A 15140-nucleotide genomic window follows, 5' to 3' on the forward strand; every position below is an offset into this window, starting at 1 on the left:
CTATGTATATGCAATTTCGCTTCTTTCTTTCATTTCAGGCGCACTTGATACATAAATGCACACAAAAGATGGCTTTGTGATTCATTGCAAGCTTGGCACCATATTTCATTGAACTTCTGTAGGTTATGCAAGGCTGTACTTTTTATATATATATATATGTAACTCTCAAAACTGCCTCAGCTCATGACTACATACCCGATTTGGTAAAATATATAAAGATAAACGGCAAAACAAACCACGAACATGAAAAAATGAAATACCCTAAATTATATTACACAAGTGAAGAGCTGACAGGGTTAGACAAATGAAAGAGGAAGAGAAAGAGAAAGCGAAACTTTAGAGTTGACACACGAGGTGAGAATATCCTATAGTCTAATGGACTACACAACCATACCACCACCAGTATGTTTACATGTAGATTTATTGATTGATTTCCCCATTAAATCACTAAGCATTCATACTCTATTCATATCATCCATGTGCCATTTTTTTGTTCGTGTGCTTGCTTATTTTCAGTTCGCATGCCTGTTATGAGGATGGGAGCAATGAAAGCAAAGAAAGTAGCCCAGAATATGACGTGTGCCCAAAGGCCCATTGAAAGCCACATTGTAGCAATGTACCGCTCATACACCAGCCTATGTTCCCAGGTTAATAGTCGGTCGAGCCCTAAGGGATAAATTATCACCTCATCTATTTGCGCACGGAACAGGCCGTTGCTCCGGTAATGGTGAGTTTGTCTTTCCTGGCAAATTGTGCAATACTTTCTTACATCTGAGACGACAGTAATGCATTTGTATATATATATATATATATATATATATATATATATATATATATATATATATATATATATTTCATATAGTCTATGGTTAGTTTACAAAAATATCTCTTGCGTTGCAGGTCGTGCAAGCTAGCCATCAGCCAATCATTTTACAGACTGCAAGTGTAAGCGACCAAGAAAGACATTGTATACGTTTGCAAAGCAATTTATGTTCATTACAATTGCTAGACGTCGATGGACCCACTGGTAGGACGTCATCCGCATTTTCCACCATCCTACCAGTCGTTACGCCCCTCTTCAGTTGAGTTCCTGGGCTGAGAAACAACGCTTCAACCCGGCACAGTGAGGATTTTCGCAAGGTCCCTGAGCAAGAACGCATATTATGAATGCTGTATAAAGAGGACTTGGCATCTGACTCACTCGAAAGTGACCATGACCGCTCGGCGCAGGGATAGCCTGCGAATACGACCGGCGGACAACGCAGGCTTGAGGTCCCCGAAAAAGCCTCGGCAACGAGATTTGACAAGCAGCAGCAGCAGCAGCAACAACAGCAGCGCGGGATACACAAGCGAATCGATGACTGCCCTGCCACAATGGATGCGCCTGTATTTCTACGGGATGCACGGAGTCACGTTGGACATCGTCCTGTCATCGGTACGCAGGTTCCTGGATGGCAACGATTTCAAGCTGCTGGGGTTTTCCTCACCCTACCTCTGCATAGTGCACTCACTGACCCACTTCGTATTGGAAAAGGTATATATGCAGAAAAAGTGCTTCCAAGGACGCCCTGTTATTTTTCACTTTATTTTCTACCCGTCTCTCTACATTGGCCTGCAAATCTTAATTGGAAACATATTCACAATAACGGACAACATCAGGGTGGTTTCAGCGACACAGCTTGTAATTCATTATATCCTCGCGTTGTACTTTACCAATGTATTTCATAAAGGGTTATTGCACCTGCAGTATCACAGCCCCGACAAACGGAACCAGTCAAAACTGGCGGAGAAGAAGATACATCTTCCTGGGCTTCCCGGCATTTTGCGATTTCTGTTCTTTGGCATGCACGGTTTCTTAGACGAGATCGTCTTCACCTCGGTCTTTAACCTGTTTGAGAAGTCAGACCGGACATTGAGCGGACACACGTCCCTGTGGTCATTCCTGATGTACGGCAGCTGCAGCTTCGTCGTGGAGAAACTGTACATGCATTTGCACTTTGCGAGAGGATGGGACACATGGATGCGGCTCCCCATCTATATCGTGTTCATCTACACTTGGGAGTTCTCGTGGGGTCTTGCACTGCGCCAGTACGACGCCTGTTCGTGGGACTACTCGCACTATCCGCTAAATTTTATGGGTCTGGTGACCTTGCTCTATCTACCCGGTTGGATATGCCTGAGTCTTTATCAGGACATCCTGTCAAATGTTCTACTGCGTGTCGTCTGTACCGAAGAGGAGAGCTTACTTGGAACAGGTGTCAATGGGCGCCCCTCGTCCAGAAAAGCTGGTTTTAAACGATACATTGAATAGGTTTACTAAACTACTAGGGTTATACATGCCATCTAGTGGTGTACACACGCGGCACACTAATGTATTTCCTCAGAGAAAATGATACGTAGCTGTATCAACAGCTTTATTATCATTCTGATCTACGTCTTATCACTTTGTAGTAAGAAAAATCTGAACACCACAATAATCTTTTAAAGAACCGGTTTCTAAGAGGTGTTTTCCGTCTGTCCATGCACCTGTACTGTACTCTCATCACTGTAACTAAGTGTACAATGACAGTGGCATTTGGATCATAGTTTTTTTTTATTAATTACTGTCCCCAGAGCTTATGTAAGCATGCACTCAGTAACTGCTTTTTTGCATGACCTTTAACTTGTCTTGCATGGCAATCCAGTGAGTGTTGAGTAGATAATGGTGATTAGACTGGTCAACCTAACAGGGAATTAGATTGGTGAATTTGCTGTGAATGCACTGTACCAACCAATCCTTTAAGCTTTAAATAATTTGAGTTAATTGAGTGCCTTTCTTAACAGTCTAAGGCAGCTGGACTCAAGAAAACACATAACAGAACAACATTGTGCATCTGACCACATCTAAAAGACTAAGATTAGACATCTGACGGTGTGGGAAAGGGCCAGCAAAGAGAATATTTCCCCAGTTAGTCTTATCTCAAGCAGGAACTATTTTTATGATGTTTACAAAGCCTATCCCACATACTGTAGTCTATGCTGTAGCTTCCACAATACTGTGCCAGGGGACAGTCCAATGTTACAGTACATTGTGTATTGGCAGTTCATTTCCTGGGATCAAATGAACTGGCATATGCCTGCCCACGACTGGACTTTGAGGCTTGTGACACATTTAATATGGTGTTAATCAGAAACTGTCACACTGCCATACAGCGTCGAGCTAAGTCATGGCAATCATAGCCAATTCAGAATAGTGTCTATTTTTAGATGGATAGAGTAGAGTGAGTTCTTCAGACCAGTTCTAACAGAGATATAATTCCGTAGAGCGTTGTATCTAGTCTATAGGTACGCCAAACTGGCTAGTTAGCTACATACAGTGATAACAGCTTTACTGGACAGGTTAGCTTGTTAGATGCTGTTAACACAATATGTTGTATACTGTAATGCTCTGATTAGTGTCTACTTATACTAGGATTCACAAAAGTCTTCCTGAGTGTCTTGCCTCTCTGTAGTGGTGGGAGTGTGCAAGTAAGGATAAGCATAATGAGGGGACAGGTTCACTGATACTGCCTGAAATTAACTCATTTGATACATTAAACAATCCATACAGTCAACTCACTTTCCCTGTAACAGGGAGAAATGTGTGGATTCTTATTCAAAATACCTTCCACTGTGAACTGTCAACTAGTGATCAAGAAGAGTGGACCCACTCTTCACTCAGTGTGTAATGAAATGAACTCCTCTTTGAGTGATGGCTTGTTTTTAATCTTTCTTATTTTTGATATAAATATACTGCATGTTGGTATGTTTTGTACTTTCTCGTATCCCTCTAGAAAGTATCATTGACTTGTTGAATGAAGGGTTGTACATTGCCTGTGTATATTTCTCAATGCCATAAATCTATTTGACATGAAGCTGTTCACTGTGAAGCTATAAGAAAAGTGCATTGGGATATGTTGATTGGACCATGGAACTGTTATGAAATAATATGAATAAAAGATGACATGATATCACTGTATTGATTTGTGGCCACTTTAACATATATTTTTGATTGAGTAAGCTTTAGCATTTACTGTGGTCCTGAAAATCTTGTTAGATTAGAATTGATAAATAATAATAATGTTCTAAATGTTGGAAATTCATTACTGTGTTTGGAAGTTACATTGCATGATTAAGAGAACTAGGAAGTGACTCTCTGACCTGAAAAAGGTGTAGTGATTAATGCTCCATTAAAAAAACTGCTCTTGAGTCTTCTTCCCATCTCATTTTTGAAAGAGTGAGGAATCCACTAAACAGGACATAGTTTATATTTACATGTGAGCATATGCAACACACCCTTTTAAATATTTCCTGTTTATATGTAGAGAAATGTAAAATATGAAAATCTACACCATTTTTAATCATTTGTTTGTTTGTTAATACCGGTATTAGAGTAGTATGTTTACTTGGTCTTGCTGCATCATCCTCTATGTTGTAGGCCTACTGCTGTGCCATGAGTGATTACTGGCAAGAGTTGCACAGCCTCCCTCAAGGAAGGAAATGCATTTATCTAATGATGCATGTGCTCCTGGTATAACCCTATTCAAGTATCCCAAAACTCACACATGACGTATATTAGTGTGTGTGCGTGTGTGTGTGTGTGTGTGTGTGTGTGTGTGTGTGTGTGTGTGTGTGTGTGCATTTGTGTGTGCATTTGTGTTTTGTGACGTTGATGAAAGTATCCCTTAAGTGCTTCTCTTAAGGTCTGTCAGTGTTAGGTTGCCAAGGAGACTAGCCCAAGTGATGTTCCATCACACCCTAATGACTAGGAAGTCTGGGAGGCTGCAGCAGGGACGGTTTTGTTTATATATCCGGACACCTTGGGAAACAGAAAACATCCCCCATCTTCCATATTAGCGTATAGTTTCACCCATGTGGTCATGGTCATTTAAGTGGGAACGTCAGCACAGCGTGACAGATGGAATTGTCAGACAATGTTCTATTGACACGGCAATAGCCAACAGTTTTGTTCAAAGTCTGGCAGAAATATCCCATCACCAATTTGAACTGATGTTACATGTACTCAACTATTGTTACAATTATTATTATTATTATTATTATTGTTATCATTACTATTGTTTTGTTTGTTTGTTTGTCTGTAGAGCACTTTGTGCTTTGTGCTTGAAAAGTGCTAAATAAATACATTTTATTATTATTATTTTGTATTATTATTATTACTCAACTGAGGTATAACACCTCCAGTGTGTGTCGCCTCTTTGGCACAAACCCCATGTGACATGGTCCTGAGAATCACAAAGAATGGCAACACTTCAAGGTTGGTTTAAAGACATTTTCTTGCACTAAGCAGGATAACTCTCAAATGCTATTTGTCAACAGTAATCTGCTTTTGTACTTAATAGAGCTTTATGGCCTTACAAAGACCTCCCCTCATGTTTTGGTGGAGGGTGGGGGAGATTATCCCACACTGTCTGTGAAAAAAGTAAGCATCTTCTAAGAGACCTCACATTTTAAACATAGTCTATTGCTATGGATTTACAGAGACAGTGTAAACGAGTTCGACCAAATGTATTTTATTCAAAGAAGCAAATTTTGGTGTGTGTGAGACCAAAACACAGCATACTGTCTAAAAACAAGCACACGAACAGACAGTCACACAGACAGCCACAGAGACACCCTTACCCTCATTTACATGCATTCAAATGACATTCAAAGTTTTACCAGTACAACCACACCACCCTGAAACATAATTGCTCCTCCATACAAATATAAGCATTCATCTTCCTACATACTGCTCTTCTAAACTATGCAAATATTTTATTTTCAAGCATCCTCCAAACATCTTTTTCATTGGAACAAGTTTGCAGTGAAAAATTGCAATAAATAAATACTTTAATGCAGCGGTGCCATTGGGGGGGTAGGAAGAGCCCAGCACTGACAGGGGGCCCCCAGAGAGCACCTATTATCATTGTGATCCAGAATTATTGTCTCTCATAGGGCTCATATTTTCTAGCAGCGCCCCTGCTTCAATGCACCTCAGGTCATTTCTGTAAGGGCTTTCACACATAACCTCCGGAGTATATGCAGAGGTTTGTCAAACGGAGGTCCGACCCTTCGGGTGATTCAGATATGATGCTGAACAACCGGCTAAGTTCGGACTTCCATATGACCGTTATGTTGTTCAGATATACGGCCCAACCGTTTAACATCCGCAGAACCTCCGGTCTTACACGTATGTCTAAAAGACCTTTGTGAGAACATAGATGCTGAGTTGTCCATGAAAGGGCATCAAATATAATAATCAGATGTGGGGCTGAAGGAAGAAAACACTTCAGGTGTCTGAGTATGAAGATTAGCTGTTGTCCACATTGGGATTTGGCTGAGGCGTTCTGTTGAAGTATGACCTGGAGTCAATGTTGAAATTGGGCTAGTGACGTAGCTTAAGGATGGGTTTGTGGAGGTGGTGGTGGTGGTGGTGGTAGTAGCTGTAGTAGTCTCAGTAGGAGCTGGGGTTGGGATGTGAGTATCACAGTTCTGTCCAGCGTAGCATTGGCAAGTGAATCCTCTGGCAAATGCCATCAGGTCCTGGAGGCTTGGTGCTCCGACAACTGTAAATTCTCCCAGCTCCGACCTCTGGATGCTGAAGCTGTCAGGGTTCAGGTGCAAGTACTCATGGGAGGTGTAGTTCCTCCTCACGCAGCGACCCTTCCCCTTGCACAGGAAGTCGCCGCACAGCTTGGCAGCCGCAGTGACGTTCGCCACGTACGGGTTGATGGTGTCGTCGAGATACGCAGATAGGGCCTCACAAGAGAACTAGAGAGTGTGATAAAAGAGGAATGAGTAAAGAGAGAGAGAGAGAGAGAGAGAGAGAGAGAGAGAGAGAGATGGAAAGTGAAAGACAAAGAGAGGGGGCAGGAAAAAAAAACGAGAGATGGGAGTCACTGGGAGGATAGGCTACCATCTATCAAACGCTCATTCATTCCAAACTGGGTCAGCGGCACACGGTAAATTGCCATATTGTCATATTTACAGCACTCCAATTTCATAACCCCCTTTGTACTATATCTCTTTCTCTTTCTCTCTCTCTCTCTCTCTTTCTCTTTTCTCTCTCTCTCTCTCTCTCTCTCTCTCTCTCTCTCTCTCTTTCTTCTCTCTGTGAGTTCTCTATTTAGCAACCCTCTGCCTACAGATTAGATAAAACAGGCCTTTGTCCCCGTCACGAAACCACTCCCGGTCACTGATGACTGGTTGCCGGCGAATGTGTTTCAATCAGCAGTGTGTGTGTGTGTGTGTGTGTGTGTGTGTGCTTGGGAGTTCTTGAGTTTCAGTTTAGGGTTAGGGTACCTTGTCATCGTAGTCAGCACTTGCCCCCCACAGTACGGCCCCTGAGGCCCCCATGGCTGCGCTCTCCCCGATGGTGTGGACCAGGTCTCCCTGGAGACACAGAAACACACACACACACACACACACACACACACACACACACAGGTTTTACAGGTAGAAACCAAATGCCGCCATGCACAATACACTTCAGCACAATGAAACTGTAACCCCAGACACTTCCGTCTCACAGCTTGTGGTTGCCTCTGCTGTCAAGGACGTTTCTACATCTGTATGTGCTTCCGTCAGTGTGGTTGTGTGAGTCTGGGATATGCATGCAGGGGTGTGTGTGTGTGTGTGTGTGTGTGTGTGTGTGTGTGTGTGTGTGTGTGTGCGTGTGTGTGCGTGTGTGTATGTGTGTGTGTGTGTGTCTGTGTGCGTGTCTGTGCGTGTCTGTTTGAGTGTGTATGTGTATGTGTGTGCGTGTGTTTTCATGCACCATGCACCCACTTGAAAGAGTGTGTGTGTATGTGTGAGTATATGTCTGGATGTGACTATGTGGCTGCACCCTACTTGATTGTATGTACTATGTGCCTCAGTATATCTGGAAGGTTGTTTATATCTGTCTCCACACATTTGTATGTGTGGGGACTTATTATCAGTGTGCACCCACACTAGCCACACTGTAGGTTCCTTCTGTTGCATACCAGGCTAAGCAGTCGCTTGGTCTGATCCACAAACACCGGCCGCGTGTACACGTAGACCGGCGCCGCGTAGCTCCTCCGCTTGGGCAGCGCGGCCACCCGTAAGGCCTCGTGGACGCGGTTGCGCACCATGAGCGCCGCGGCGGGACTGTCGGCCAGCGAGGCCTGCAGGTAGACGGATGGGTAGAGGGCCGTGCTGGCCTCCCAGAGCCACAGCAGCCGGTTGTTCTGCCGTCGCACCTCCCTGGGGCACTCGCCCGTGTAGCCCGGCTCCGTCCAGCCGTAGTTGTAGCAGTTGGGGAACAGGTAGAAGCCCCACAGGTAGTTGGGCCGCCGACGGGCGCCCAGGGAGAGGGTCTCCAGCATGTAGCTCTTAGCGGCGGACTGGAAGTGCTGCTTGGCCTGGGCGACGGCCTTCCTGGCGGTCAGTGTGGGGTCCCTCCGCCGGGCGTAGGTGACCGAGAGGGAGCGGTAGATGCGTTTGGAGCCCCAGTTTCTCTCCCACAGGGGACGCCAGTCCTCCCAGTCGATCACGGCGAGTCCGGCGGACGACCGCGAGGGGATGTAGTACTCGACATCGTCCTCGGCTTTGGCCAGGCTGGCTCTCAGGTTCCCTCGCTGCGGAACGCCGCCGTTGAACTGCTTCCCGGTGGCCTCGTCCACGTACGGGTACAGGCCCAGGCGGTCCACGTAGAACAGCGAGAGGAACTGACCGGGCACCTTGGCCGGGTTGCTCACACCCCGGTAGGGCGAGGTGTTCAGGGTGATGTTGTACCTGTTGCAGGTGAGGTTGGGAATGTTCCATGTGATGATGAACGGCTCCCCCTCGAAGAAAGGAAGGGCCGTGTGAGGGCGGCGGGGTTCAGGACTGAAGGAGTCCAGGAGAGAGATGCACAGAACGGGCAGCAGCAACACACAGCTCCTGATCATCAGGCCAGACAAACCCATGCTTTCCCTTAGATGAGCAATACGGATCATCAGTCACACGATACTGAATACGGATCATCAGTCACACCATACTGAATATGGAGCATCAGTCACACAATACTGAATACAGATCATCAGTCACACCATACTGAATATGGAGCATCAGTCACACCATACTGAATACAGATCATCAGTCACACCATACTGAATATGGGGCATCAGTCACACCATACAGATCAGTCACACAATACTGAATACAGATCATCAGTCACACCATACTGAATACAGATCATCAGTCACATTATATTGAATACAGAACATCAGTCACACCATACTGAATACAGATCCGTCCCCATCCGTCCCCAGTCACATCCGTCACACCATAGCCTACTGAATATGGATCATCAGTCACACCATACTGAATATAGATCATCAGTCAAATCATACTGAATACAAATCAGTCACACCATACTGAATACAGATCATCAGTCACACCATACTGAATACAGATTATCACACCATTGTGAATAAGAACTGTAATAACTAGATTAATTAATAATCTAGTTAATTATATTAATTAATATTCTAGCTATATTCAAATTTACACACAACCATCACAGAGAAAAGAGAAATAGACAGAAAAGGAGAAAGTTTGAAATTACCTTAATCATCGGTTGTTTGGAAAGTAGTCCACATGTCAAAAAGAGCTCCCTGGGCAGTGTGGTTGAGCCAGCTGGTCAAACGGGGGACATATCCCTGTTGCCTGTCACGGAGATGACCACAACCGCCTCTCCAAGCGCAACACCGAGAACTGACCTCAAACGTGTCATATGCAAACACAGAGACAAGCAAAGCTACACTGTACCTGGACACCCCTCCCAGCCACCCCTCTGCATGTGTGTTCCCTGTTTTGATGATGGCTATCTTGAAAAGAAATGAAAACACACACACACACACACACACACACACACACAGGAACTCCACAAAAACTAGATTGGTAGAGTGTCGTCTACCTCATACACCAACAGTGAGGGTAGGGAGGAAGAGTGCATGAACATATTCCCCCGTCTCAGGACGCAGGTGCCAGGCGGAGCTGTGCATGAGGAAGATGCGCGCCCATGTTGTATTTGTCCATGGAGAATGCCTTGTTATGGCCACAGCGTGCCAAGTTTGTCTTGGAGCAACACAGGAAGGGGCACCTGGGTGTTATGTTGCGCACTGGTTTAACCTCAGCTATGTAGCTGGGCAGGGCAGGCGTCTCTCTCCATCTCTCTTTCTCTCTCTTTCTCTCTCTCTCTCTCTCTCTCTCTCTCTCTCTCTGTCTCTGTGTCTCTGTCTCTCTTTGTCATCACAGATGTACACACACACACACACACACACACACACACACACACACACACACACACACACACACACAGACCTACACCTAATACCCTGTACAGTACACACTGTTTCTGCATACAGTATCTGTGTATGCTATAAGTGACACAGTTCTCTGTCTCTCTCTGTCTGTCTCTCTCAGTCTTTCACAGAGGCATGCACAGACACAAAAACAAACTCACACCCACCCACACACACACACACACACACACAGACATACACCTAATACTCGGTACAGTACACACTGTTTCTGTGTACGTATATCTGTGTGCACTACGGAGGGCATTAGGGTCAAACTCATTCTCTGACAGGAACCACAGACATATTATACCAGTGCCATAGTGTAGGTTTGTGCTGTTGACGCTTACTGTCAGCATGCCATAGAGAGATGGAGCCAGACAACAGAGGAAAGGAGAGAAGAGGTGTGGAGAGGAGAGGAGAGGAGAGGTGTGGAGAGAGGAGAGGAGAGGAGAGGTGTGGAGAGGAGAGGAGAGGAGAGGTGTGGAATCAGAACAGGCTGCCTTCCACGCACATTCATCGCTACTTATGATTTACCCTCCTACTCTAGGCCTGACTCAGTGGCACCCAGGTGCAAGAAACCATAGTTACAAGCAAATATCATTTGGAGACATGGACAGGGAGGTGTGTGTGTGTGTGTGTGTGTGTGTGTGTGTGTGTGTGTGTGTGTTTTAGAAAAGATGGTGTTCTGTTGTACACTTGGCAAATATGGCTGGTCATGTATTTTTACACCAGCGGATTGTTTCCACGTCTGATGTTTGGAGACACTGAAATAGGCTTTTTTCCTCTTTTTTTAAATTAAATTACTTTTTATTTTGCAAGCAATTTTGGTCAAAAGTGAGCAGTGCTTCCTGTTTGTCTGTGTGGTGACACCCTTCTTTTCTTTCGTTGAGAAGAGCAAACTCGGACTGCTGTGTCATTGCAAGGTCTGCAATTCCTGTAATAGAATAACATGTAATTCATTTCCCATTCACAAGAGGGCGCTATCGGAACACGCCAGTTTATAACTTTACAAGCTTGCGCAAAACATTGTGGATAGAGGTCATGACTGCTGCACGTACTGTAAACGAAACCAATGTCGAATTCCCACACCTATGAAAACAGCTATCACATCTATTAAGTCATACTGTCTTATGAAAGCAGTTACTGGAAACAGCAATTTTCTGTTATTAATTAGCCTTCCTGTTATTCCTTGTTAAAATAATCAATATATCATTGGTTGACCTATGTATTGATATTGGCATGATTTAATTTCTATTTCAAATGTTAATTTGCCTTTTAACATTATCATCTTGGTTTCCTTTATAAATGTATTATAGGTTGATGTGTTTCTTAAACAGGTAAAGAGCAATACCATGAGAGGATAAATATTTTGGGAGGTAATATAGTACATTTCCAGTCATGCTCAGCCTTAGCTTCATCCCCCAGACGACCACACTCATCTGGCAACCAGAGCACAGGAACAAACTCTGGCATTCTCCAGTGCCCACCTTCAGGTCACTTCCTCCTTGTACTTTGTCCTTATTTTTTTCCACGTACCTACTGGGTATTCCACCCCACGTCTTTGTGCTCTTTGCCATGCTGGGCAGATTCAGTCGCTTTGTGTTGATCTCGGCTCAGTGTGTGCGGAGGAAATCTGTGCCCCTGCTCTGCTGTGTTGCCCCGTACGGAGAGTCAAAGGCTGAGTGTACTGACGTAACTCCACTTAGAGAACGAACGAGTGCAGAGGTGCATTAGAGGAGTTGTACATAGGGTTGGGCCTCAGAAAGATGAGCAAGAGACCCCTCAACTACTGTAATATCCTGGATTGACTTCTGGTACACTGTGAACTTTAGGCTTTAGTTTTCTCTGTCTCTCTCTCTCTCTCTCCCTATTTCTCTCTTTCTTTCTCTCTATCTCTCTCTCCCTCCCTCTCTGTCTCTCTCTCTCTTCAGCCCCCCTCCCTTTAGTTCTATCCTTCTCCCACTGCCTGTTTCACTCTCTCTAGCACTCATTTATTGCAGTTACATAATCAATTATCTCAGTTGTTTAGCCGTGTAAGAAAATTGACCATGTCACAGGATTACTCCCCCCCTCTCCTGTTCCTGGATGTGTGAACGTGCTGGCTGTGATACTGCTGGCTGTGCCGTGTGTGTGTGTGTGTGTGTGTGTGTGTGTGTGTGTGTGTGTGTGTGTGTGTGTGTGTGTGTGTGTGTGTGTGTGACCTCTAAAGGCCCTGGGGCTGAAGGCAGTACTCCAGCTGGGTCTCTCTCTCTTTCTCTCTCTCTATCTCTCTTTTCCTTTCTCTTTCTTTCCTCTTTCGGTTCTTCATGCATCCTTTGCTTCCCAACACTAGTACACACGTGCATGCATGCTCCATCTCTGTACATGTGTCCCTACAACCACAGAGAATATTGAATCAGGTGCTCTCAGCACTGAAAAATGTCACCAAATGAGGTCATCATAAAAGCATTATCATAATTTCCATTTTCATGTTAATTTTCATTATAATGAAAATGTCATCGTTATGAAATGTATTATAATGCTGTTGTGTTTAAACTGTTTTTACTTGCATGTGTGGTGAAGTCTTGTTTGAACTGCACCATTGCCATGAAGCAAAACAACAAAAGAGGCACAACTGCAGGGTTTTGATTTAGTGTGTAAACGTTTAAGGACAAGTCCTGAGCCAGCCCCCTCATCAGATAGCAAAGCCATAACTGTTACATAACGCTGATTGATTGCCCACACTGCCCGGGCGCGAGCAGAGAGCAGAATAGCCTGTTCCTGCTTCTCTCTGAGAGTATTAGTAGTCTGAGCCTGGGACAGTCCACTCCGTCCAGGCGTCCACTCCAATCAGAGCCAGAGAAGTTGACATAACCACTGGCCAGCTCATATAGGGTCATCCATCGTCAGCTGAGGAAAAGGCATCTGAAGGGCAGGGCTCTGACTTTTTGTTGTGAAGTTTGTAGAAGATGGGCACTGCTTCAGAAACATCTGTCTGAATGATGAAAGTAAAGAGAGATAGAGAGAGAGAGAGAGAGAGAGAGAGAGCTTGTATGTTTGTGTGTCTATGTGTGTCTGTGTGGGTGTGTCTGTGTGTGTGTGTGTGTGTGTGTGTGTGTGTGTGTGTGTGTGTGTGTGTGTGTGTGTGTGTGTGTGTGTGAGAGTGTGAGAGAAGGACAGACAGAGAGTAATTGAGAGAAACAAAACCAGTGACATCAGAGGATGATGTGTCTCCTCACATTCCTGCCTGCTACAGTGGCACAGCCAGCTGGGTCAGTTTCTTACTCCACATATGCTGTAGCTTCAAGCATTCAGATGCAGTGGTGTAGTCTACGTTATACGCAGGACTACGCAGTATACCCACTTAAAAAACATCACCATCTCAGTTTACCAACTTAGAATAGGCAAGGATACGTATTAACATATCCACTACAGCTAACTACATCACTGTTTAGATGGATTTCCCCTTGGGGATCAATATAGTATCTATCTATCTATCTATCTATCTATCTATCTATCTATCTATCTATCTAATCTATTCGGGTGCTGAAGACTGACTGAAAAGGAGAAGCATGGTAGTGGCTAACTGCATTTATACAGGTCAGGTAGGCGTTCCCACGAGTCAAAGTACTTTTACTTGAAGAAGGGTTTGTCAAACATCAATATTCATGCAGTAGAAACTAATCCCATTAAATCTCATCAAATAGTTAGAGATAGGAATAAATTATTCAAATCCTTTGTAAAGGTGACCTTAACAAAGTCATTGCAGGCTGCCTTTTTACATATACATATATTCCAGAGTGAGCTACAAAAAGATAAATAAAGGGTGAAAAAAATAATAGTTCATGAATGTCTGTCTTTTTTTATGTCCAACATTTCAGGCATATAGTACAAACATACAATACACACACACACACACACACACACACACACACACACACACACACATATTCAAACACATATACAATCACACAGGCTAGGTAGGTACAGTATCTGTCAGAGTGTGTTTTGTTTTTTGGCAAAACCCTGAGGGATGGTCACACATTGGCCTGACTCATCACAAGAGTGGAGATTAGCCCCTGTGCTGACCTAAATTGAATCTTCATGGTCAGTCACTGTTTGCTTTGTGGGCTAGATGTTTTTCGGGTGATGTTTGTTTACAGCTTGCTGGCTGTCTGTGTGTCATTAAATGGGGCTTTAATCTGAAAGGATGAGCTCTACTGCTTATATACTGGGGAATTTGTGCATTTTGGGTTACAAGACATGACACACACATGCATAAACAAACTCACACACACTCACAAAAAAAGCACTCACTCACTCTTTCTCTCTCTCTCTCTCACACACACACACACACAGCGACACACACACATACACACACACATTCATGTTTCTGTGTCAGCGGCATTATTTATTTAATTCCAAAGGCCGTCCAATCTGCAGAGTCTGTGTATAACAGCTGCAGCGCATAAACAACCCTTGCCACCTAATTTAATACAGTCATAATTTGCCCTGGCATACCAAGGGGGACTCTTCACTAGGGAAGACAGGCAGCAGTGAATGCAGTTTCGAATAGTGCATCTAGTGTTTGTCAGGTTACTCAACCAGCCAGGAATGACTAGAAAAATGAGTGGGACTTGGTCTCAGGACTGATCAGTTTCGGGGATAGGCATGCTCCTCACCAGTGCCCAGACAGTTAAGTACAAAGAGAAAGAGTTTAAAATGTTAGTTTTCCCCAACTGTGAGCTTTGGGCCAAAGAAGTTTACGACACAATGGAGACTCAGGTAGAGTGATACAGGAGAGACTTGTATTGTCTGCTTTTTCACTTGGAC

General features: G+C 44.3%; 2 protein-coding genes across 2 annotated transcripts; one reads left to right on the forward strand and one right to left on the reverse strand.

Moving 5' to 3' along the window:
• The first annotated feature begins 532 nt into the window (after nt 1–532).
• On the forward strand, nt 533–4227 carry tmem229a (transmembrane protein 229A). Its single transcript, XM_048267320.1, has 2 exons — nt 533–727; nt 901–4227. The coding sequence occupies exon 2, from the start codon at nt 1214–1216 to the stop codon at nt 2309–2311; it is 1098 nt and encodes a 365-aa protein (XP_048123277.1). The 5' UTR covers nt 533–727; nt 901–1213; the 3' UTR covers nt 2312–4227.
• A 1525-nt stretch (nt 4228–5752) lies between these two features.
• On the reverse strand, nt 5753–8948 carry LOC125310318 (hyaluronidase PH-20-like). The gene is made up of 4 exons (XM_048267618.1): nt 8004–8948; nt 7321–7410; nt 6501–6789; nt 5753–5841 (listed from the first exon to the last, which is right to left on the reverse strand). The coding sequence occupies exons 1-4, from the start codon at nt 8946–8948 to the stop codon at nt 5753–5755; spliced, it is 1413 nt and encodes a 470-aa protein (XP_048123575.1).
• Between the last annotated feature and the right edge of the window lie 6192 nt (nt 8949–15140).

This window comes from Alosa alosa, chromosome 17 (genome assembly GCF_017589495.1).
Source record: "Alosa alosa isolate M-15738 ecotype Scorff River chromosome 17, AALO_Geno_1.1, whole genome shotgun sequence".
Taxonomy (NCBI): domain Eukaryota; kingdom Metazoa; phylum Chordata; class Actinopteri; order Clupeiformes; family Clupeidae; genus Alosa; species Alosa alosa.

Coding starts and splice junctions, on each gene's coding strand:
- LOC125310318 (XM_048267618.1), bottom strand. CDS start 8,948: ATGGGTTTGTCTGGCCTGATGATCAGGAGCTGTGTGTTGCTGCTGCCC. Junction 7,411..8,003: donor CCAAGCGACTGCTTAGCCTG/GTATGCAACAGA, acceptor CTGTGTCTCCAG/GGAGACCTGGTCCACACCAT. Junction 5,842..6,500: donor CGCTGGACAGAACTGTGATA/CTCACATCCCAA, acceptor CAATTTTTCACT/GCAAACTTGTTCCAATGAAA.
- tmem229a (XM_048267320.1), top strand. CDS start 1,214: ATGACCGCTCGGCGCAGGGATAGCCTGCGAATACGACCGGCGGACAAC.